Below are 24,117 nucleotides of genomic sequence, written 5' to 3'. Positions count from 1 at the left end.
ACCTCCGCCCATGCTGCTTCTGTCAAATGGGATGGCCACTTTTTTGCAGTCCACAGGGATTGGGATACCACACTCTCCTGAGCATTCTACGGTAGAATCTATGCAGAGGCACTGCTGAGGCGAAACACTGATTTTTATATCGTGTTTAACATCTCCAGGGACATGAGGGAAGCAATTAGCAGAGACTGAGTGGTGCTGCTAGATTTCAGACAATGAAATGCTGTTTGACCGCCTTTTAAATGTGATGCCCTGAAGTTGGGGCCAAGAAGATCCTGGGCAAGAACAGAACTTCCTGTCCATCTGCACAAGTAAAAGTTGGTGTTTTACTCATAAATGCATATGCAATGAGTTGAGAAGAACTCAAGTATTCACTCAAGAAAACCTGGCTGTGTCCCACTAGAACTACCTCATGTCCTAAGACCAGTCTCCACATAGTCTCAAAAAGCTATGTTTCTGCCACATGACACTGACACGAGTGACCTTCGGAAAGTTCAGTCTCCATTTTTGAAATTAAGCCCGAAGTTTTTACAGTATTCCATAGTCTGTCAAATGTTTTCTCCAAATGATTATTACCTGTTTGAATTGTAAATGGTTCCGGATATCTGTTGCACACAGGTGTAGTAAAGTGAAATAGCGTTTTTCAGTTTCAACCAATTCCTTTATAGCTTTCATTTGTTTTTCTTCCATTTTACTGGCTGATGTAAATTTCCCATTAAGTTCCTCATATGATGAATCATCCATGGTAACTATGCCTGCAGGAGACACAATCAGAATTAATGTAGTTACACTGAATAGACGCCTCTCTGTGGCCTTTTGGCCGATCTACCCAAAAAGAATTGATAATATGAGCTCACAGTTGAATCTAAGCACAGTTCTTGTGTAACCTGTTCTTGATTTATAAATCACAATTTCCTGCAAACCTGAAATCTAATTCCATAATTCTAATCCAGGTCCTTACGCTGTTCCTTACGATACGACTCACAAAGAAATCTATATTAAACAGAATGAAACAACACCTCAGTTATACCTGCCTACATAACAACATAACCAGTCTGTGTTTGTTTGAGGACGCAATTATGGAATGTTCTAGTCAATTATTGCTTCATGAACCATCCTACTTATCAGTAACTGTACTAAGCTAGTTTTTTTCAACAATAATTACTTCACTATACAAATACCTTCTCAACATATTTCAATTTTGTCATATAAACTGACTTTTAAGTCAAAATAAACGTTTCACACTGTGCAGTTTTCACTTCTGCTTCTGAAGCGCTGACAAAAACTACAGGCTAGCAGAGATTTACTGCCAAAACAATATCTGCAGCTGTGTTCTCATTGGCTAATTTTAACTCCACGGTTCAGCATCAAAAGAATCCAAAAACAAGCCTCGTGATTGCTTTAAAGTACAAATGTCACATTTGTTTTCATAATCTCTCAATTCTGTACAGAATTCTGTACAGTTACTGGGTTTGTTAGTAAGGACACGTGTGTGTGTGTGTGTGTGTGTGTGTGTGTGTGTGTGTGTGTGTGTGTGTGTGTGTGTGTGTGTGTGTGTGTGTGTGTGTGTGTGTGTGTGTGTGTGTGTGTGTACACTGTGCACTTTTGTGCCATGGCACTTAGTGGTCCTCTTTTATTCGATTGCCAAATAAATGTGTGATATAAATTTTCCAGCAGGATGTGAATCTCAATATTTTAAAAATAATAAGAGAACTTCCTTCTTGCATTTATATAAATGAAAATGTCAGCGCATAGTTATGGTATTTCTACCACTCCCTGCAATTGTTGCATGTTTCACAACAAGTAGAATGTGGAGTGAAATTGAGAACGGGATATATGTGTTATTTGTTTCTTGTGTGACTCCTAAAAAATATGCCTGGAATTTAGACCTTCAGCATATCAAAATACCAGCTGTTTCTTCACAGAAATACTATGGTATTCAACTGTGTAATTATGTATGTCAGGAAAAGAAAACAATGTGAACAGTATCTACAGTCCACATTCAGTATCATAGCATTATATTGTCTTAAGGCTTTCTCAATCTGCAGATCATCACAATGGTTTATCTTACTTGACCCATTTATGTTACCACAAATAAATTCAGAAGGGTATTCTGTTTAAAGCAAACTTGTGAACAAAATTATTTGGAAACTGTACATAAAACTAATGACCAATTTGGAATAGTAAAAGTAAGCACAGAATTGAATTTTCCCAGCTCTTGAAAAATGTGGCCAATGATGATTGGGTTTTTGAATATAAGACAAGATCAGAATCATGAGATTCTCAACTTTGCAAAAAAGCATTCTGATTTTCTGTTCAAAGTTTGAATAGCAAAACCAGAATTTTGCTCATCATTGACTTAAAGTCTATTTCCGGGAATTTATATCTCATTTGTATCTAATCTTGCCTCACTTATGAGCAATTTCCTATTCTCCCAAATGCCACAGAGGAACTATACAGTGATTTCTTCTGACATGAAAGTCAGAGCAGGTACCTCACAGTTCCTAGTTGCCACTTTTTCTTTTGGGCCTCTATTTTGGACAGTAGTCCTCAACTTCTCAGGGTATGTTCTGGTACGTAGCACTGCCTGCAAACCCCCCATTTACGAAACATGCACTATCAGACATGCACTAGCCTCACCATACCATCATGTCAAATCTCTAATCCACTTAAAATATAGTTCTCCATTTGGAATGCACCAAGGCCTCACACTGTAATGCTGGGACTGCCAGACCACTTTCCATGCAGGGGTAAGTACACATGCATTAGGGTAGGAAATACTGAACAGCTCTTTGCTTGCTCTTAGTGCGTATTCACTTTGTGTCTACTTGAATTCTCACAGTATTTCTGCCTTGTCTTGCCTTTTTGCATTTTTCTGCCTCATTCAGAATGTACAGGCTCATAGTACTTTTTAGTGTCTTGCTTTTAGCACAGACTTAAACCCAGACAGCTTTTTGTGCTTGTCAGCAGTAATCAGTCAAGGGAGCATTCATGTTGCTGTACAGCATAATACTATGCTAATATCACACCCACAGCATGTACCAGCAGGTTATGCAGCAAACATTTAGCCATTTAGCTGAAGCACATGCAAGGTCTCAAGTCTAAGGGGAGTTGTCGTTGATCAAGTCAAGGTGGACAGTTGTCAATCAAGGTGTTCCACCACAGTCAGTCAAGAGCATCGCCAAGCTCAGTCCAGGAGCTTGAACACAGCCCGTTAGCCACTGGAATGGTCAGGAGTCTGTGTCACTACCCAGGAATGGGCCACAGTCAGCCCTGCAGGTCCAGTACGATTAGTCCAACGATTCACGGTATGTCAGTCATGGAGCTGCAGAGAGATCTGTCTGGGGTTAGCTACCTCATCAGTCAGGTTTGCACCTCCAAGTTAGTTGGGGATTGGCCACAGACAGGCCGGGTGTGTCTGCTCACTAAATGTCAAGGGGCGGGGTTATCAGGAGCCACTGTTGTGTCGGGAAGATGTAAAAGTCAGTTCTGAGCTTTGGAGGCAGCAAGCTGAAATGCAAAGGGGACAATGATTTTGAAGGGAGACAACTCAATGCAAGGGTGGAAGAAGATTATGCATTACAGGATATGGATTACTATGGGAAGAGGTATCTTTGATTTGTAAGTTATCTAATTTACCGGCCTTTAAGTTATTAGACTGTGCAGAAGTATTAAATATGGGCAGACCTCAATTCTTAATGACAGTTAAATTTGCAGGTAAACACATATCTCTACAAAAAACTGGAAGAAACACATGAAATTGTTGGAAATCATTCCTTTTGAGTAGCATTTGTGGAGAAAAAGGTGCATATTGGTAATATAACAGAAAATGAGGGGCATGATGTTACAAGTTACGAAAAGAGAACTTAAACTAGGAGAAATGAGGACTGCAATGCTTTTGGACAATTTTGAGAAACAAAGTAACTTTGGCACATAAAATATGGTAATGAACCCAGAAATGCCTAGAATATAGTTAATCGATGTATTGCCTATAATTCAAAGTAAAATGATGCCATGAATTGTTCCAAATAGTATAAGAGTATTCGAAACTCAACATGAAACAAAAGGTTCAAAGAAGAAGACGTAGGTTTTGATCAAAAAGAGGGCATTACTTTGGTCGCAAGAAACTGAAAGCCAGAGATGAATGTGTCAGTAGTGGGATCTTTCATTAGTGCAACAATAGTAAGTGGAATAGGCTGAATAACATACTATCGAGAAATTAAATAATAAGGGTCAGAACAAATTAAGGTATTTTGAGAGTACCACCAACTTCACATTTGGAAACAGCCTCAAAAACATGCCAGATATGGTATCCAGTGAAATACCATTATTATTAAGGATGCCATTGATGAAGAAAGCACAAATAAAGCTGATAACAGAAAATGACAAAGCTATTGTATTTGAATCTGAATTTGCAATTTACACAATTGGGTCACTGTTGCAGAGATAATGGGAACTGCAGATGCTGGAGAATCCAAGATAACAAAGTGTGGGGCTGGACGAACACAGCAGGCCAAGCAGTATCTTAGGAGCACAAAAGATGACGTTTCGGGCCTCGACCCTTCATCAGAAAATCAGAATTCTTTGTTATCTTGGATCACTGTTGCATGCTTTAATGGATCGCTTTAATGGAATCTCTCCAGTAAAGACATTTTTAAAAATATTACTGATGTCAAGGAGCAGAGATTTAGAAGAGAAAAAATATAAATTGTGAATTATTTAACAAATGATTCATCCATCCATCTTAAACAAGATTAAAAGTGTTATTAAAGGATGTAGGGAAAAGGAATGTTGGGTACTGCAAGCTTAGCTTTTTTATCATTCAAGGGATCTGGGTATTGCTGGCTGAGCCACTGTGTATTGCCTATCCCTAGCTGTTTTTGAGAAGGTGGTGGTGAACTGCTTTCTTGAACTACTCTGGTCTTCTTGGTACAAATAGATCCACAATGCTGTCAGAAGGGTGTTCTAGGATTTTGTTTCAGCAGCGCTGAAGGCACAGCAATATTAAGAACAGTGTTCCAAGTCAGTGTGGGGAGTGGTGTGAAGGGAGCTTTGAAGAGATGTTGTTCCTATGTATGTCTTATCCTTGTCCTTCGGGATGGTAGTGGTCACAGTTTTGAAACGTGCTGTCTCAGGAACTTTGGTAAATTTTAGCACTGTATTTTGTAGATAGTACACATTGCTGATAATGATCATCAGTAGTGGAGGGACTGAATGATTGGCTTCACATTCACAAATAGTCAAGTGGTCTGCTTTGTCCTGGATGGTGTCAACTTTCTTGAGGACTGCACTTGTCCAGGTAAATGCGGAATAGTCCATCACACTCCTGACATGTGCCTTGTAAATAATGAACAGACTTTGGGGAATCAGGAGGTGAGTTACATGCTGCTTAGCTTTCTAGTATCTGCCTTACCCGTGTACCCATAGTGTTTATTTGGCTAATCCAGGTCAGTTTCAGGACAATCCTAACTACCAGGAAGCTGATAGTGGGGGGGATTCAGCAATGGTCGCGAGATTGAAGGGCAAGAGACAGTGGCTAGACTCTCTTACTGGCAATGGTCATTGTCTGCTGTTAATGTGGAATAAATATGTTACTTTCCATTTGTCGGGCCAGGCCTAAATATTGTCCACGTAATGCTGCATTTGGACATGGATTGCTTCAATATCTTAGAAGATGTGAATGGTGATGAAATTGTCCAGTCAAAGAAACATAGAAAGTAAGTGCAGGAGTAGTCCATTCACACCTGCTCCAATCATTCAATATGATTACAGCTGATCACCCAACTTAGTACCATGTTCCTGCTTTCTCCCTATAACCTGTAATTCCTTTAACCGTAAGAACTATAATCTAACTCATTCTTGAAAGCATTCAATGTTTTGGCCTCAACTGCTTTCTGATGCAGAGAATTCCATAGGCTCACCACTCTCTAAGTGAAGAAATGTCTCCTCATCTCAGTCCTAAATGACATATCCTTAAACGGTGGCCTCTCTGTTTTGGATTCCCATGTCACTGGGAACATACTGTGCTTTGCTTCCAAAGCAATGACTGGTACCGTACAGAAGGGCATGGCGAGAGGTATAAGGGGATACTACCTCCTCAAGTTCCCCTCCAAGCCACTCACCATCCTGGCATGGAAATATACCACCGTTTCTTCAATGTTGCTGAGACAAAATCCTGCAACTCCTTTCTGAACAGCAATATCAATTGACTTACAGGGTCTATAGGCCTGTTAAAATTTTATATGTTTCTATGAGATCCTTTCTCTTTTTCCAAACTCCAGTGAATATAGGCCTAACTGATCTCTCTTCAAACATCAGTCCTACCATCCCATGAATCAGTCTAGTAAACCTTTGTCGCACTGCCTCTATAGCCAGAAAATCTTTCCTCGCAGGAGAGCAAAACTACATTCAATGGTCAAGGTGTAGTCTCACCGGGGCCCTGTACAATTGCAGCAAGACATCCCTGTTCCTGTTATTGAATCTTGATACTATTAAGGTTAACTACCACTTACCTCTTTCATTGCCACTGCACCTACATGCTTACTTTCAGTGATTGCTGTCCAAGGGCACCCGAGTTTCACCATACCTCCCCCTTACCTGATATGTCGCCATTCGGAAAATAATCTGCCTTCTTTTTTTGCTAACAAAATGGATATCACATTATATTTCATCTGCTGTGCATTTGTTCACTGACTCGACTTGTCCAAATCACAGTGAAGTACATCTTCATTCTCCCCACAGCTCACCCTCCCACACAGCTTTGTATCATCTGCAAATGTGGACACATTACATTTATTTCTGTCATCTAAATCATTAATATGTATCATGATCATCAGCAAACATCTCTGTTTCTGGCCTGACAATGGACGGAAGATCATTGGTGAAGCAACTGAAAATATCTGGGGCTTGGACACAGTCCTGAGGAATGAGAGGCTTTGTGGTACAGTGGTAGAATCCCTACTACTGAGCCAGGAGGGCTGGGTTCAAGTCCCACTTGTCCTGCAAGTGTGTAGTCACATCTCTGAACAGTTTAATCAGTGAATATCAACCTTGGGAAATGCCTACCAAGAGATCCTGGAACTGCCTACCAAGAGATCCTGGAACTGAGACATTTGACCACCAATAACCACAATAATTCTTATTTGTGCCAAGTATAACTCCAAGCAGCGAGACTCAGAGAGTCTTCCCTGATTCTCACTGATTCCAGTTTTGCTTGTGCTCCTTAATGCCACACTCAGTCAAAAGCAGCCTTGACATCAAGGACTGTGAGTCTCGCCTCCCCACCGGAGTTCAGCTCTTTTGTCCATGTTTGCACCAAAGCTGTAATGAGGTCAGGAGCTGAGTGATCTTGGCAACATCCAAACTGAGCATCAGTAAGAAGGTTATTGCTGAGAAAGTCCTGCTTCATAGTGCTGTTGATGACAACTTCAATCGCTTTACTGTTGATTGAAAGTAGATTAACGGGACAATAATTGGCTAGGTTGGATCTAACCTGCATTTTTGTGTACAGGAAAATATTTATCAAATTATCAGGTAAATTTCGGTGTTATAGCTGCACTGGAACACTGGGGCTGCTCAAGTTCTGGGACATGTCTTCAGTACGATTGAAGGAACATTGGAAGTGCACAGTTTTTGCAGTTTCCAGTGCCTCCAGCCATTTTTTGATATCATGTGTAGTTAATCAAATTGGCTGAAGACTGGCATCTATGATGCTGGCTGGGAAAAGGCAGATGTAGATCATTCGCTCGTTCTTCTGGCTGAAGACTGTTGCTAATGCTTCAGCCTTATCTTTATGGACTGCTACAGTCCCACATTATTGAGGATGTTGAGTCCCCACCTCCAGTGAGTTGTTTAGTTGTTCATCACCATTCATGACTAGATGTGGTAAGACTACAAAACTTAGATCTAATCCATTACTTGTGGAACTGCTTAGCCCTGTTATTACATGCAGCCTATGCTGTTTGTCATGCAAATAAGTCCTGTTCTGTACCTTCAACCATGTTCACACCTCATTTTTTGGTGTAAAAACAAAATACTATGGATGCTGGAGAAAGTCAGCAGGTCTGGCTGCATCCATGGAGAGAAATAGCGCCAGTATTTCAAGTCTGCCATGACTGTGATTTTCTGAAGTGGTCTTATCAGACTTAAAACGCTGGCTCTGTTTCCCTCTACAGATGCTGTCAGACCTGCTGAGTTTGTCCAGCATCCTCTAGTTTTATTTTTAGGTATCCCTGGCGCTGCTCCTCAAATGCCGTCCTGCACTTTTCATTAAATGAGGGTTGATCCCCAATCTTGATGGTAATAATAGTGAGATATATGCTAGGCGAAGACATTGCAGATTGTGTTAGAATATAATTCTGCTACTACTAATGACAAGTTGAGACACTTAATTGAGTTATTAGAATGAAGCACCACTTTGACACACTACTACTGGAGAAGTAATGAAGGCGAGTAAGGCATTTAAAATATGAATTTAAAAACAACGTACAACAATCCCGACTAACTCAATGAAATTGTAAGAGATAGTAAGAACTGCTGATGCTGGAGTCAGAGATAACACAGTGTGGAGCTGGAGGAACACAGCAAGCCAGGCAGCATCAGAAGAGTAGGAAAGTTGATGTTTCGGTCGGGACCCTTCTTCAAAATTTTGGGTTCTGACCCAAAACGTCAACTTTCCTGCTCCTCTGATGCTGCTGGCCTACTGTGTTCCTCCAGCTCCACACTGTGTTATCAATGAAATTGGTCATTTTTAGTAACACCTGACATGCTAATCTTTCCAACAGTTATTTAAGTATTAATTATATTTTTAGTGAGAAGAAATGACACATGTTGTCCTCAGGAATAAAATAAATAAAAATAAATAGTTAAAAGCGCATTAGCTCCAGAGCACTTGTGCTGTACAGTAAACAATGGGACTATGTCTTTATCAGGTACTTTACGTGAAGGCTGATATAAAACGCAATCATGAAAAAAACGATGGGCCTATAAAATGCTGTATAGATAATCATTCACTTTGGAACAATGTCCACTTTATGAAGAGTGTTGCAGAATATGGATTAACGCTTAAGGATTGATCTTGCAAGTAATAAAACAGATGTTTTTGAAAGAAAGAAATTTTCAAATAAAGAATGGGAAACGCAATAATCAGCTATCAAATTGCTTTACAAAAAGAAGTGCTTGTTTGAAAAAATTCTCGCATGTTTGTGAACACGTGTCTTGAGTCATAATGAATTCTCAGAACAAAGAAATATTCACATTGAAATCTTACTGCATTTTCTACAAGAGGGGGCAGAATATACAGCTGGTCGAAAGTTGTATAATAATGCAAGATGTTATTGATTATTAAAAGGTACCATCAGTAGATATTTTGTAAATAAGATGTAATATACCTACGAGTTATGGGTAACAAGGCAAACAGGTAAACTGATTGGTTAATTGCATTCAAATCTTTATAAGGAGTCAGCCAGAAGATTTGAGGGTTTTATAGAGTGTGAGTGGTTGGTATAAGGCTCCAACTAAAACATGTCTGCCTGACTCCGCCTAAAAATGGTTAATTTGCAGTGTGCATCACAGTGGAAACCCAGAAAAAGGAATATTATTTTCTGTAACCGTTCATGTTTCAAACTTGTTGCACACTGGTCCTTAAAATATTTCTCACTTCTGTCTCAGGTAAAAATAAACACAAAAATGCAATCATATGTCATATTCTTTCTGAAGTACTACACACAGCCTTGCAACTCAGAAGAAATTTGTCCCCTTCTTCAGGGGGTAAATGCGTCGAGGATCCAACAGCTGTCATGTCCATCTCGGACTCTGAAGCTCCTTTGCTGCTAGTTGGAGGGGGCAAACCCCACAAGTTTCAACAGCCTTTCTGACTGTTCTGAGAGGCTGAGAATGTTTTGCTTCTACACCATTTGCAAGTTTTCAGCTTTCACATGCTAGCTCTGGATCAGCTTGTCTACCCAAACATTGGACGTCATTGGGTCTGACCTCGCATCGGCCATGCCTCCTACCTATGCAAGGCCATTTCCATGGTTTTGGCACCTCATTTTGTCCCCTGAAGTGAAACTGTCTCCCTCACGTAGAAGAGTCTTGTGTCCGGCAGTGGTGTACCTCACGCTGTTTCACCCTCACCTCCGCCCCTCCCCTGCAGGCCCAGGAAGATCAGATTTAGCCTGGTGTGGAGTCTTCTCCCAATTAGCAACACTGCTGGATCTATCGCTGTAGTTACATGAGGGGTAATCCAATAATCAAACAGGAAATGGGACAAATTTGTATCACGTAAATTTGCATGCTGCTTCTTTAAGCCTGCCATCAAAGTTTTGACAGCTTTTTCCGGCAGACCATTCATGATGGATGGTAAGGAGTTGTCCTAATATGCCAAATGCTATATGACTTTCGGAAATTCTCGAATTCACGGCTGGTAAATGTCGGCCTGTTGTCAGTGACCAACATTTCCGGGAGTCCAGGTGCAAAAGGCGCTCAAAGATTTTCGATCATCGTTCCCTTGTTCGACGAATGAACTCTATCCACGTCCACTTTGAATGGGTGTCCACAATGACTAAGAATGGTGAGCCCACAAAAGGTCCTTACTAAATGGTGTGTAACCAAATCCAGGTTTACCCAGTCATTCTCACAAACATGGGGGAGCTGCTGGTGGTAATATTTGCCCAAGTTGGCACTCTTAGCAATACCAGACCAACACTGTTATGTCTGCATCCAAACCTGGTCACCAGGCATAACTTGTTGGCAACATCTTCATTTTGGACACGCCTGAATGACCCTGGTAGTGTTCAGCCAGTAGCTCGCAGAGATCTTTGCTTGGGGCAATCACTCTTGCTCCCTATTAGAATATGCCATCCTCTACTATGATCTGGTCTCTCCTTGTCCGAAAGATTTTCAATTCTAGCTGTGATAGCTCTTTTGTTTTCACCATCACCACTAGCTGTGGTAGTTTTGGCAGGACTGGATCTTTTTCATCCACCATCTGATATTGTCAGCAGTGAAGGCATCTGCATTTGCTACTTGGCCTTCCAGATGGTGTTCTAACTTGTAACTGTACACACCTAGAATGACAGCCTACCACAAAATTTGACATAAAGCTATGGGTAGTACAGTCTTGTGTTTTTTGAGTAGCCCTAGCAGGGGTTTGTGATTTGTTACTTTTACAAATTTACTTCCATAAAGGTATTGGTGAAGGTCTCTCACACCAAAAATGACTGCCACACCCTCCTTTTCTATCTGGGCATATTTGCTCTCTGCTTTAGCTGAAGCGTTGGAAGCATACACTATTGGGTGTTCCTCTCCATTGGACCATCTGTGACCGAACACTGTCCCAAAACCATACAGGGAGGCATCAGCACCAGATCTCACTTGGGATCATAGTGTGCCAACACCTTAGACAATGATAGCTGCTTCTTCACTTCCCTAAAGGCCATGTCTTGACTTTGAGACTGTTTCCAAGGCTGACCTTTTCTTGATAGCAGATGTAAGAATGCTAAGATGGAGGTGAGGTTACTTATGAACTTTCCATAACAATTCACCTATCCAAGGAAAGACCTAAGCTCTGCTACAGAGTCAACAAGGCCGGGTTACACCCATTTGAAGATAAAATGAGGGTGATCCCTTTCTGAAAAACTTCTGGGTATTTAATTAGGACTTCACTCAGGCAATCATTTTCTAATCAAAGAATGTTGAGCCAATCAAGGTGAATCTTTCACAACCATTTAACCCCATCAGGCTTGGGCCCAAGCCTTTTACTACAATCAGAGGTAACTGAACAGCTGCTTCTCATATGAGATCAGAACCAAAGTTGTACCCTAAATCAGTAAAGATTCCCCGGTATTGGTTCACAGTCTAGCCGACATCTTACGCAAACTTAAGGACTGGTGTCCAGACCGAATCTTGTTAAAGACTGGTTCTGCAGTCACTGATACAGCTGCACTGGTATCAACCCCCACAAGAACTGGGTGATCACATTTATTTTGATTGGTCCTGATTTGGATGTCACTAGATAATTTAACTGTTCCAGTCAGATATAGATGAGTTTTCCAGGATGGACACAGGCCTATTGGTTCTTTTACTCAATTAGGCCTAGTTGCACTCTTTTGCTGTGTTGAGTCCACATGCCAGTAGCAACTATGATGGCTTGCCAGCCCAGATCCTGAAGAAAATGTTAACCACTTGGCTAAGGTTTGGCTTTGTTTTGGGGCTTTGCTGTGAGCTGACATAGAGTCCCTCTGTTCAGGGTATGTCCTGACTGACGTTATGCAATTGCCTACACTCAAGGTGTCATCCAAGCTCAGTCAGCCTGGCAACGGTGTCCACTTCCATTGGCATTCCCCATAACTCATATGCTTCACTTGCCCCATTTTCTAATAACAAAGCCAGTTATAGTGCCTGTCTGAAGTGCAGCTACTAGGCACTTTTGCATGGCTACACGATTATCCCATATACCATCTCAGCATCTCATTACATGTTAAATCAAAGTCATATGCTCTGTCAATCATTGTAAACTTGTCAAAAATCCTGACACGGATTCCCCTAGTCCTTGAACTTTCCAGTCAAACTGATTGTACATCAGGATTAGAGAGGCTTGAGGTTGTAAAATTCCTTAACTAAATCCATCAACTCTTGAAAGGTTTTAGTGTCTGGTGCATCAGGGAACATTGAGCTCCGAATAACCGAAAAAGCTAAAGGTCCACAAGCCGTACTTGTTGCTTTTCAATGCCCCAATGTTATTTGCCTGGAAAAAATAATACTTTCTTTCCACATATTGGGCCCAATTTTTCAGAGCAGGATTGAGTGAGTCAAGCTACCCAAATAACGACATGGATGCTAAAAACCTGAACTCAAAGGTGACTTTTATGAGTGAGTTTCTTGAGGAGTGTATTTTTTTCTCTCATTGCCACTGAATTAACACCACAGAGGCTGGATTCCTGTCAGCAAGTCACCCTTTATTTACACATGCTAACTACTGTACCACCATGACACTTCATGTTCTATGAAATCCACCTTACTGACCTTGTTACAGTTACTACATGAAGAAAGGGGTTGCAGCTTAGATTTTGAGCTCAACAGCAGACAAATGATGCTCACCGTTCACTACACATTCATTTGTCTTCAGATGTTCTATAGCTTTTACACTGCATCTTGTGTATATTAAAAACCCTCAACAGCACAACACCCTCTAAAAGGATCTGGAACCTGGTTGACAAGTATGTGGAACTTTGCAACTCTTTAACTGATCAGATTTCAGAATCATATTCTTCTATGCAAAATCTAAACCAGTGCATATTTAATGCAAAGGCATCAGCAGAATATACCAGGGAACACTAGGGTTGGGTAATAAATGCCTATGTCACACAAGTGAATTTAAAATATGTCAAATCATGTACAGAAAAAATCATTCAAGAGCAGGAAATTAAGATGGGATTAACATAATCTTTTTAAATCTCGAACAACAATTAAAATCAGAAGGCAGATATCTCCACTCTTAAACATAAATTCAGTTTCAAAATTGTTTGATAGTAATTATGACTTATCAAACGTTAAAAGTCTAGTTTCATGTACCAGCTGAACCTTTCTGAGTTTATTGGTGAAGCCATTATGTTAATTTCACACCATTGTAAATAAATGCTGAGTCTCTCACCTAAAAACAGATAGATTAAATTTTGAAAAGCAACACAACCTTGACGGCAACTTCCTGATTGATACATTTGCTTGAATATGAGGACAGGCCAGCATTTCCTATATAACAGCAGTGAATGTTGAGACATTGCTACTATTGTTACTTCAAAACCTAGGCTTTCTTTTGGAAATCTGAATAAGGTATTGGCCTGATTTTGCTGAAGTGGAACATCATTCAGCATAATATTAATTTAACTTGATCATATACATTTCTTTCAAAACTTTTTGTCCACTGACTAGATGCAAGATGACAAGAGTACAGTGGAGACAGCAGGACATGTGACATGTTGCTAAACAGGACAAATTGTCCATCTCTGGATATTAAAGAATTGATAAATATTCAAAGGACGAACCGGGGACAGTGATGTAGACTAGTTTACAAAATGGCACAGCTTTCGGATGCTGAACATGGGCACATCCACATTGCTTCATAGTTGCCTTTCCCGTTCAGTCACTTTTTTTTGTCTTGGTTGCCTTGGGGCCTCCTTTTATGTCCTCCTGCAGGAGGACCCAAGGCCTTGTGCATCTCCATCTCTGTTCCAGCTCAGGTGGCAGCATTGGAAGACGAGGCAGAGCCCCGTTGATCGACTTGGAGCCAGGACCTCGTCAGTTGATGTCCATTGTCGGAGGAAATACAGGACCTGTGCAGCATGACCATCTCCAGCTCAGATGCTGCAGGCATGGAGGGGATGGCACCGAGGGCAGCAGCAAGGAACATTTTGCTAGGAACCCAGGAAGATGTTGGACAGCAGCAACAGGAGGAGCAAAGAGGGTAAAGTCTTCGGACAGGGAAAGACAAAGCTTTTACGCTTGTTTCAGTTTTAGTAATGTCAATTTAATATTAAATTATTCCATATTTTACTATTTCTAGGGAGGCAATGGCCAAGTGATATTAATGCTAGATTATTATTCCAGAAACTCAGCAAATGTTCTGGGGAAACCAGGTTCAAATCCTGCCATGGCAGATGGTAGAATTTAAATTCAATTAAAAGAAAATCTGGAATTAAGAATCTACTGATGACCGTAAGACCATTGCCCAGGTATGTCCTATACATAAAAAGCAGGACAAATACAACTCAACTAATTACTGCCCCATCACCCTACTCTCAATCATCAGTAAATTGATGGAAGGTGTCATCGAAAGTGCTTTCAAGCAGCACATTGTCGGAAATAACCTTCTCAGTGACGCCCAGTTTGGGTTCAGCCAGGGCCACCCATCACCTGATCTCATTATAGCCTCGGTTCAAACATGGACAAAACAGCTGAAATCCAGGGGTAAGGTGAGGTTCACAGCCCTTGATTCGAGTAAGTGTGGCATGAAGGAGCCCCAGCAAAACTGGAATCAATGGGTATCAGGCAGAAAAATCTCCACTGGTTGGAGTCATTACCTGACATGTAGAAAGATGGCTGTAGTTGTTGGAGGTCAGTCATCTCAGTTCCAGGACATCTCTGTAGGACTTCCTCAGGGTAGTGTCTTCGGCCGAACCATCTTCAGCTGCTTCATAAATGGTCTCTCCTCCATCATAAGATCAGACGTTTGTTGATGATTACACAATGGGCAGCACCAATCACAAATCCTCAGATACTGAAGCAGTCCATGTTCAATTGCAACAAGATCTGGACAAATCCAGCTTGGGCTGACAAGTGGTAAGTAACATTGTGCCTCACAAATGCCAGGCTATAACCATCACCAATAAGAGACAATCTAACCACCAACCCTTGACATTCAAAGGTGTCATAATCACTGAATCTCCCACAAACAACATCCAGAAAGTTGTCATTGACCAGAAACTCAACTGAACTTGCCACATAAACACAGTGGCTACAAGAGCGGGTCAGAGGCTATCAATACCGGGGCGAGTAACTCACCTCTTGACTCCCCAAAGCCTGTCAACCAACTACAAGGCACAAGTCAGCAATGTGATGGAATATTCCCCACTTTCCTGGAGACATGCAGCTCCAACAACACTCAAGAAGCTTGACACCGTCCAGGCCAAAGCAGCCCGCTTGACTGACACTACATCCACAAGCATCCACTCCCTCCACCACTGACGGTCAGTAGCAGCAGGATGTACTACCTACAAGGTGCCCTATAGAAATTCACCCAAGGTCTTCAGACAGCACCTTCCAAACCCATGACCACTTCCATCTAGAAGGACAAGGGCAGCAGATATAAGGGAACACCATCACCTTCAAGCTCCACTCCAAGCAACTGGCCATCCTGTTTTGGAAACATATCACTGTTCCTTCACTGTCACTGGGCCAAAATCCTGGAATTTCCTCCCTGATGGCATTGTGGGTCAACCTACAGCAGGTAGACTGTAGCGGTTCAAGAACGCTACCAACTTCTCATGGCAAACCAAGGAAGGTCAATAAATGCTGACCAGACAGCAAGGCCTACATGCCACAAATGAATAAGACAAATAATAAAAATGTATATGATTTACTCAGTAATTTATTCTACATTTCTAGATGGTGCCAGAATGTGGCAACATTATCCACTTTTCTCTGTACCTAGGTACAAGTGACAAGATTAAACAATTCTAAACCTAAATCAGGTACTGAAATAAAACAGAAAGTGAAGACTGGATTGAGGAAGAATGAACAGAAGAAAACGCAATTTTAAAATGATCATCATCAAAATCATTTTGAAATAATTCAAAACCTGAAGGAATTAAAATCCAAACTTTTAATTGTTCCTTTTCTCGACCAGAGAGATTGAACAGTAACAATTAAAATTATTATGTTATCAAAAAGTCCTGTTGTGGCATTAATTGGTTTCTTCAAGATATTAACAGGTAGATAAAGATAATCTATTATCCTATCTTAAAGATAATCAACATTTGGGGATTCTGGAACTAACAGTCATAGTCTGAGAATTAGGGCAAGACCATTCAGGAGAGATGTTAGGCAACATTTTATACTCGAAGGGTGACAGATGTTTGGAACTGTCTTCCACAAATGGAGTGGATGCTGGGTGAGTTTTTCATTTTAAATCTGAGACAGATGAAATTTTCTTAAGCAAAGGCATTAAGGGATATGTGGCAAGCATACAGAGTTTGGACACAGATCAGCCATGATCCCAACAAATCCTGGAACAGGTTTGAGACGTTGAATGGCCTACTCCTGGTCTTATGTTCCTATTTATTCAACAACATTTTTTGGTGATGTTAATGGACAATTAATATACAGTAAATACATGAAATTCAGTAAATTCATGACAATCACAGGAGTATTAAGTATGCATAATTTTTCATAACACTAATGGTGTTGTAGCACTAGACTTCCTCACCATAGGTTTCTGGCTGACTTCCACATCTTTTAATAATGGTGTGAATTTTTAACTGCATCACTTTTGTTCAGCAAATTCCACATGAAAGCTTTAATGACTGGAATGCAGTATAAAGGACAATCCAAGAGAGGTTTTCAAAATTAAAAAATGTTTTGTGAGGGTAAACACTTCGACTGATTTATAAATTAGTCCAAGGGAGCACAGGTTTAGAATAATCTAGAAATGATAGTCATCAGGATGTGAAGTGCTGAGGTAGAAGCTGCAACATTATTCAAAATGTAATAAGATGGGTATTTGACAAGTATGAAAGGGATAGAAAAAAGATATGATGGAATTGAAGTAGATTATTCAAATTGAAAGCCTAGTTTTAATGCAAGACTGCTGTGTCAAGTTTCCATGCAGTAATATCTATAATTCTCTGTGGCACTTTCACTGTTCTTTATGCTGAGGTTTGATACTTATGGAATGCATACCACAAAAAATTGGATTGCACTGTCCACAATTTTCCATCCACATAATTCTTTCTAAACAGATAAAAGCTTGCTCTTGTTCCCTCATATTTAGTTGTTCCGGCCTGGACTTGAGTTCTGTATGTGTTATATTTTTAAACCAGAGCAGAAGTCTGTGCACAGAGAACAATGATGGAGCGTTTGTGTGTGGTTTCTCAGACACAGCTGCAAGGTTTAAGTGGAATGTGGTCTTAGACTGTGATGACAATGAGATACAATGGAAAAGAAATCCAGGCAATAAACAAAGAAGGAACTTGCACTATTGTGGGGTGTTGTACTATCACAAACAGATGTCTTAATTTCAATGACTTCCTCCACAGTACAGTCATTGGTGTAATGTACATTGCCACAAGAGTTTACTTTGCCCTTGACTAAATTTCACAAGAAATAAGGGGAAACAATTCAGACGTCAATACAATGTATGTTGTAAAAGGAAAGGCACCTCTACAAAATGAGGAAATAAGACAAATGTGCAGAAACAAATATATTTAAAAATATTCAACATCAATTTTAAAGATAAAGTGTTGATTGGACTGCATCTGATTTTTTTAATATGATAGTAGATAATGTAGACAAGGGTCATGTAATAGTTCTAATATAATTTGGATTTTCAAAATGGTCTCTTGAAAGGTGTTATATGATCAACTATTCAACAAGGTCACAGCCTGTGAAGTCGGTACACAACTGGTAGGTGGCTAGCTACAAGGTAAAAACAAAGGATAGGAGTAAAGAGAAATTATTTAGAGGGCAAAAGGTGGGCAGTGGGGTCCCATAAACCTGAGGGGCTACTGTTATATGAATGAGTTACATGTTGAAATAAAAAAGAATAATTTCTAAACTTGTGACAACCCCAAATTGGGAAGGACAATCAACACTTTAGAATAACAGCAACAATATTTTTAATACTTTCATGTTTATGGATCAGGTGTTGTCCATCCCCAATGCCCATGAGAAAGTAGTGATGAGTCATCCTCTTGAACTGCATGTCTTCTGGATGAAGGTACACCCACATTGCTACTGAGAAAGGTGTTCCAGGATTTTGATCTTGTGCCAATAGTTCTAAGTCAGGATGATACATTAGATGGAAGAATTCATAAGTGGTGGTGTTCTCTTGGATCTGATGCTCTTGCCCTTCCAACGGGAGAAGTCATGAGCTTGAAGGCAGCTTTTTTTAATGTGATATTGGCATTGCTGACAAAGCTAACATTTTTAGGCCATCAAGTTGCCTTTCAACTGAAAAAGCAAGGTGTAGAGCTGGATGAACACTGCAGGCCAAGCAGCATCAGAGGAGCAGGAAGGCTGAGGTTTCGGGCTTAGACTCTTCTTTAGTAAATTTTCTGAAGAAGGGTCTAGGCCGGAAATGTCAGCCTTTCTGTTCCTCTGATGTTGCTTGGCCTGCTGTGTATATCCAGCTCTACACCTTGGAATCTCAGATTCTCCAGCATCTGCAGTTCCTACTAGCTCTTGAACTGAGTTGCTTCAGTGCATTTTTTGGACTGCATGTAACTGCATTTCTGGTGGAGGAAGCAACTGTAAGTTGGTGGAGAGGGTTCCAACCAAGCAGGCTTCTTTGTCCGAGAGGGTATCAAGTTTGCTGAGTGTTGTTGAAGCCGTTCTCATTCAGTTAAGTGGAGGGTACTCCATCACAATCCTGATCTCTGCCTTGTAGACAGAGAACAGCCTTTGTGAGATAGAAACTGAGCTACTCTACGCAGAATTCCAAGCCTTTGACCTGCTCGTATAGCCACAGCATTTATATGGTTGGTCAACGGTAACTCCCTCAACGTTGATAGTGAGAGATTTAGTGATGGTAATGGCATTAAATCTCTTCCTTGTCGAACATAGCACAGAAAACATTAACATTTGTAGAACAGAGATATAGCCTGCAGCTGAATTTCACCTTAAAAAGTGAGAAGTAATTCAGTTTGTTAACAGAAGTAAGGGGATCATATATTGCTTAGAAACTTACTTAAATGCTTTGCTACCCCAAAAAGAGCTCTGAATACAAATATGCAAATCACTGAAAGTTGTAATATATGTTCATAAGGTGATTAAGAAAGCAAACCATGCACTTTATTTGTAAAAGCGTGGAATTTAAAAGTACAGACGTTATGCTAACTTGTATAAAACATTGATTAGACCACAATTGGAGTGGTGAGTATTGTTGGATTGCTATATCATGAAAAAGATATAGAGACGACATATAAAAGAGCAGCTTAATGTCCAAATTAAGGAGGAGAGTGTGTGGAGCAGCAAGCTGACTACAAACAGAAAACTATTGAGTCTACCAAGTTTGCATCTTCCTTGCATTCTTGCATGGAGTGGTGATACCTAGCCATCATATGCTAGGCAGGAGAAAAGATGGAATAGTTTCAACATTGGCGCTTTAATCATCATCACACACAGGGTTAATGTCATCAACTCAGGGGTCCGAGCATGCTAATTCAACCAGTGTACAAATATTGTTGTCAAACCAATGTCTTCATTGGCTCAGCCATATTCATGGGATGAATGATGGCATATATCCAAAGACTTTCTGGTCATAAATACCTATGCTTTAAAGCCACCTGCAAAACACAAAGATGGCAGATTTTGACACTGCCAAGCGGAAGTCTCTGATAGCTATGACACAATGAGCAGGAACAGAAAGCTCAGCTGGCCTAGAAGAGAGCCAAGACAAATCTGAGGAGGTGAATTGTGCATTCATTGTCTTTCCTATGCAACAAAATGAGCCAGAGACTGCTATGCCAGAGGGAGATCCTCAGCCACACCAAGCAATGCCGAGTAGATGTTGTGGTTGGTTGGCTCGTTGAGCTGGTTCGTTGTTCCACAGACGTTTCAGTTCCCTGTTGGTTTTCCTTTGCAATGGAGTGTATATGGGGTCTAGCTCTATGTGTTTATTGATGGCTTTCTTAATGGAGTATCAGGCTTCTCAGAATTCCTGTGCTTGTCTCTGCTTTGCCTGTCCCAGGATCCTGGTGTTGACCCAATCGAATTAGTGGTTGTCCTTTCCATGTGGGTAGAGATGAGTGAGGGTTGATCGTGTCTTTTTGTTGCCAGTTGATGTTCGCATACCCTTGTGGTTAATTTCCTTCCTGTTTGTCCAATGTAGTAATTGTCGCAGTCTCTGCAGGGAATCTTGTATATGACACTGGTCCTGTCCATAGTGGGTAGTGGGTCTTTGGTCTGGGTGAGCAGTTGGTGTAGGATTGATGTGGGTCTGTGTGCTACTCTGCTGCCTAGTGATCGTAGGAGTCATGTGGTCAGTTTAGATGTGTTCCTGATGTAAGTTAGCGTGGTGAGTGTGTTGGGGTGTGAAGTATCTTCCTGTTGTCATGCATGTGATAGGCATCTTCTGACCCAGTTTTTCGGGTATCCATTGTCTTTGAATACTTGGAAGAAGAGCTGCTCTTTTTCTTCTTGATGTTGCTCTGTGCTGCTGCAGTGTGTTGTTGCCTGTTTAAATAATGTTCTCATGCAGCTTTGTTTGTGTGTTTTCAACCACCCTAACACACACCCAAAATCATCAAAAGACACGACCAAAACTCACTCATCTCCATCCACTTGGATAAGGAGAACCACCAATTCGATTGGGACAACACCGGGATCCTGGGACAGACGAAGTAGAGGCAAGCATGGGAATTCTTAGAAGCCTGGGCGATAAAAACACTCACCTGGAAGCCACGCTTTTCAATGAAGATTTAGCAAGACCCATGGTGGAAGTCCATGTAGCAGCCCAAGAAGACCTGCCCCGAACTGTGAGACCCACATTTATGGAAGAGAGCCAGCCTTATGTTGAAGAGGAAGAAGATTCCAACAGCCTAGCTCAAACATGTAGACTGTTGTGGGTAATATCCTTTCTCAAACAGATACAGCCAGATAGAGAGTCAACATGTGGTCATTTGGGAAATGATCATATTGTGTTAAGAAGGAATGTTTTATTAACAAAATAGAGTTGAGCTGCAAACCAGATTATGTCCATTTGTCTGCCTCACTGAGAAGAGTACTTAGATAAATTGTTTTAAATGCATAAACAGGCCGAAGTGTCCAAAACGCAGACAACAAAATGTTTTAAGAAAGTAGACACAAATAGCAAGAGAAAAACTAGCAGCCAAAGATGTATGAAAATGAAAGCCAAATAACAACGTAGTTTTTTAGTAAGTATATGTGTGAGAAGGAAATAGAGGATTATTCTAATAAGATTTACGTGTGGCAGGGCAGTCTGGTGATGAAGGTAAACACCAGCACTGACAAGTAGACTAACAACTTGTTTCTTCATTGTATATTCTATCTAGCTAGGTCAAAGTTCTGCCAAGATAAAGGAAATAACTGCCTCATTTAGACTTGGACATAATTTATCCAATTGTCCTGAGACTTAGTGCATCCTTTCATCCAGCCATGAGGCAAGGAACCTCATTACCACAATCCCTCCAGTTCCATCTCATGTATCTGGCATTGTGGAGTATACCCATGTCCCGTGATAACTCACAATCCCATGGTTGCACCTTTAGTGTTCCCAGTCCCTGACTGAACCTTCAATATTGATATCACATTTATTCAGCAAGTGTTCTGGTACTGATTCTTTGGCCTGTCAACAGCAAATGCTCATATTCTTATTCTTCCCAGTGTCTGTAACAATTTTCAAGAAAAGAACATTATCATGCTGTGGAAGCTAACAAGGTTGCTGTTTCGCTGTTGTACATGGAGAAAATCCTGATGTGCATTTTTTTGAAACGCCTACTTCCTGTGACTGAGTAAATCCTGTTGGAGATAGCGTGGATTTACATTTCCCAGAGGAACTTCCGAAATGGTCTTTGTTGCCAAACGAATCTGAGTAAAATATTGAGAACAATACCAGCAAGTCTTTAATGATTCATTGACCTGATGATATGACTATAACTTTCTGATAGGGAGAATTGAAAAAGATTCCTTCAAAATCCATACTGGTGTCAAGCAAGGCTGTATTTAACTCTCACACCATATATAATCTACTGGACAGTAGTCATTTACCTCAGGAAAAATCGACTGTCCTCTGGTGTGAATATGAAATACCACTTCAATGGAAATCTCTTTAACCTCAGTCACTTTTGTGTCATAATGAAACTAACCACCATGGACATATATGACCAAACTATGCAGGTAGCTATAATGCAGTTGTCCATTCTACACCAGATTTGCATGTTACTCTGAAAGAAATTAGCCTGTCCTTGAATATTGCCAATATAGAACTCATACTATCCTTGACTTGCTTAGTCAAACATTGAACGAGAGATTCCAAAATATGTTGAGCATTTCACAACTTGGCAACCACATTTTTCATAAAGCCACCATTGCTAGGATATCCAACACAGATCATGTCTGACAGCTTAGTAAGTGTTTGAGAACAAAACCTCCACAAGTCAACAGACGTCCTGGTGCACTGGGCAGCTGTTGTCACCATACTCCTGCACTGCAGAGAGATCTGGACTGCATACTCAATGCAGCAGAGGAATTCTCCCTGGAGCGTTTCAATTACATTCTCCAGATTTAATGAACGATAAGCAAATAGTTGGAAAGTCCTTTGTGAAAGCAGCTTTATTTATTCAGGCAAAGCTTCTATAAAATGTGCATAACAGTTGTTATGAGTCAGTTACATTATCTGGATTGTGGGAAAGTACCTCCCCAGCAAAATCTTGCTTTCTACTCAAATGGCCAGGATTCAAGGGGAGAGCAAAGAAAACACTACAAAGACAATCACTCACCATAGCATGGCAGCATTCACCATGCTGAGACCAGAGTTGCTGCAAATTGTCTAACTAGGGTTGTAAATAGGGGTTTAACTTAATTTGTGGAAGACGGGAGGACTAAATTGAAGGAAAGAGTAGGATATTTAGCAAAACCTAGTGTAATTAAACAGAATCTACTTATTTTTGTGAAAGAAAAATCATGTTTAACAAAATTGCTCGAGTTCTTTGAGGATAAAAGAAGCAGAATTGATAAAGGGGCACCAGTAGATGTTATGTATTTGAATTTCTATTAAGGAGCCATGTAAAAGGATTCGGCTCATGGTATTGGGGATAACATATTAGCTTGGATTACGAATTAGTTAACAAATAGAAAGCAATGTCAGGATTAATGAATCTTATTTCAGTTTGGAGAATAATGGAGTGACACAAGGATTGCCTCCAGGGCCTCAATTATGTACTATCTATATTAGTGACTTGGATGATGGGACAAAGTGTAATGTCTTCAAATTTTCCAATAAGACAAAAATAGGTAGGCGAGCACTTGTATTGAGGACATAAAAAATTTTCAACATGACATAGATAGAGTTGAATTACTTAAACTATCTGCCAGGATTTGGTGCAATGTAGGAAAGTGCAAGATCATGAACCTTGATATGACGAATCAAAAGGATTATTATTTAAATTGAAAATGACTTCTAAAAACGTAGCACAAAAAGTTTGGGTTTTTTTGTCTGGGACACAAAATGTTAGCAAACAGGTGCATCAAGTGATAAAGGTGGCAAGTTGAATTTTGGCCTTTATTGTTTGTGAGTTGGAGATTAAAAATAGGAAAGTCTTGTTACAATGCTACAGTATGTTGGAAAGACCACACCAAATACTATGAATAATTTTGATCTGAGTTTAA

General features: G+C 40.4%; 1 protein-coding gene across 10 annotated transcripts in view; it reads right to left on the bottom strand.

Annotated features, from left to right (window-relative positions):
- The window catches only part of arhgef37 (Rho guanine nucleotide exchange factor (GEF) 37), a 411,845-nt gene that overhangs the window by 92,915 nt on the left and 294,813 nt on the right, over positions 1–24,117 (bottom strand). For 8 of the 10 annotated variants that reach the window (XM_048543924.2, XM_048543923.2, XM_048543921.2 and 5 more), the window contains one exon: positions 574–752. In XM_048543924.2, coding sequence (XP_048399881.1) covers positions 574–741 — 168 coding nt within the window. In that variant the 5' untranslated portion in view covers positions 742–752. Of the gene's footprint in view, positions 1–573; positions 753–1,178; positions 1,306–24,117 lie in introns of those variants that run through there. The other 2 variants (XM_048543928.2, XM_048543927.2) reach the window with 2 other exon arrangements.

This window comes from Stegostoma tigrinum, chromosome 13 (assembly GCF_030684315.1).
Source record: "Stegostoma tigrinum isolate sSteTig4 chromosome 13, sSteTig4.hap1, whole genome shotgun sequence".
NCBI lineage: Eukaryota > Metazoa > Chordata > Chondrichthyes > Orectolobiformes > Stegostomatidae > Stegostoma > Stegostoma tigrinum.
Note: the sequence above shows the minus strand (reverse complement) of the source record. Positions and strands in the feature narration are given on the sequence as shown.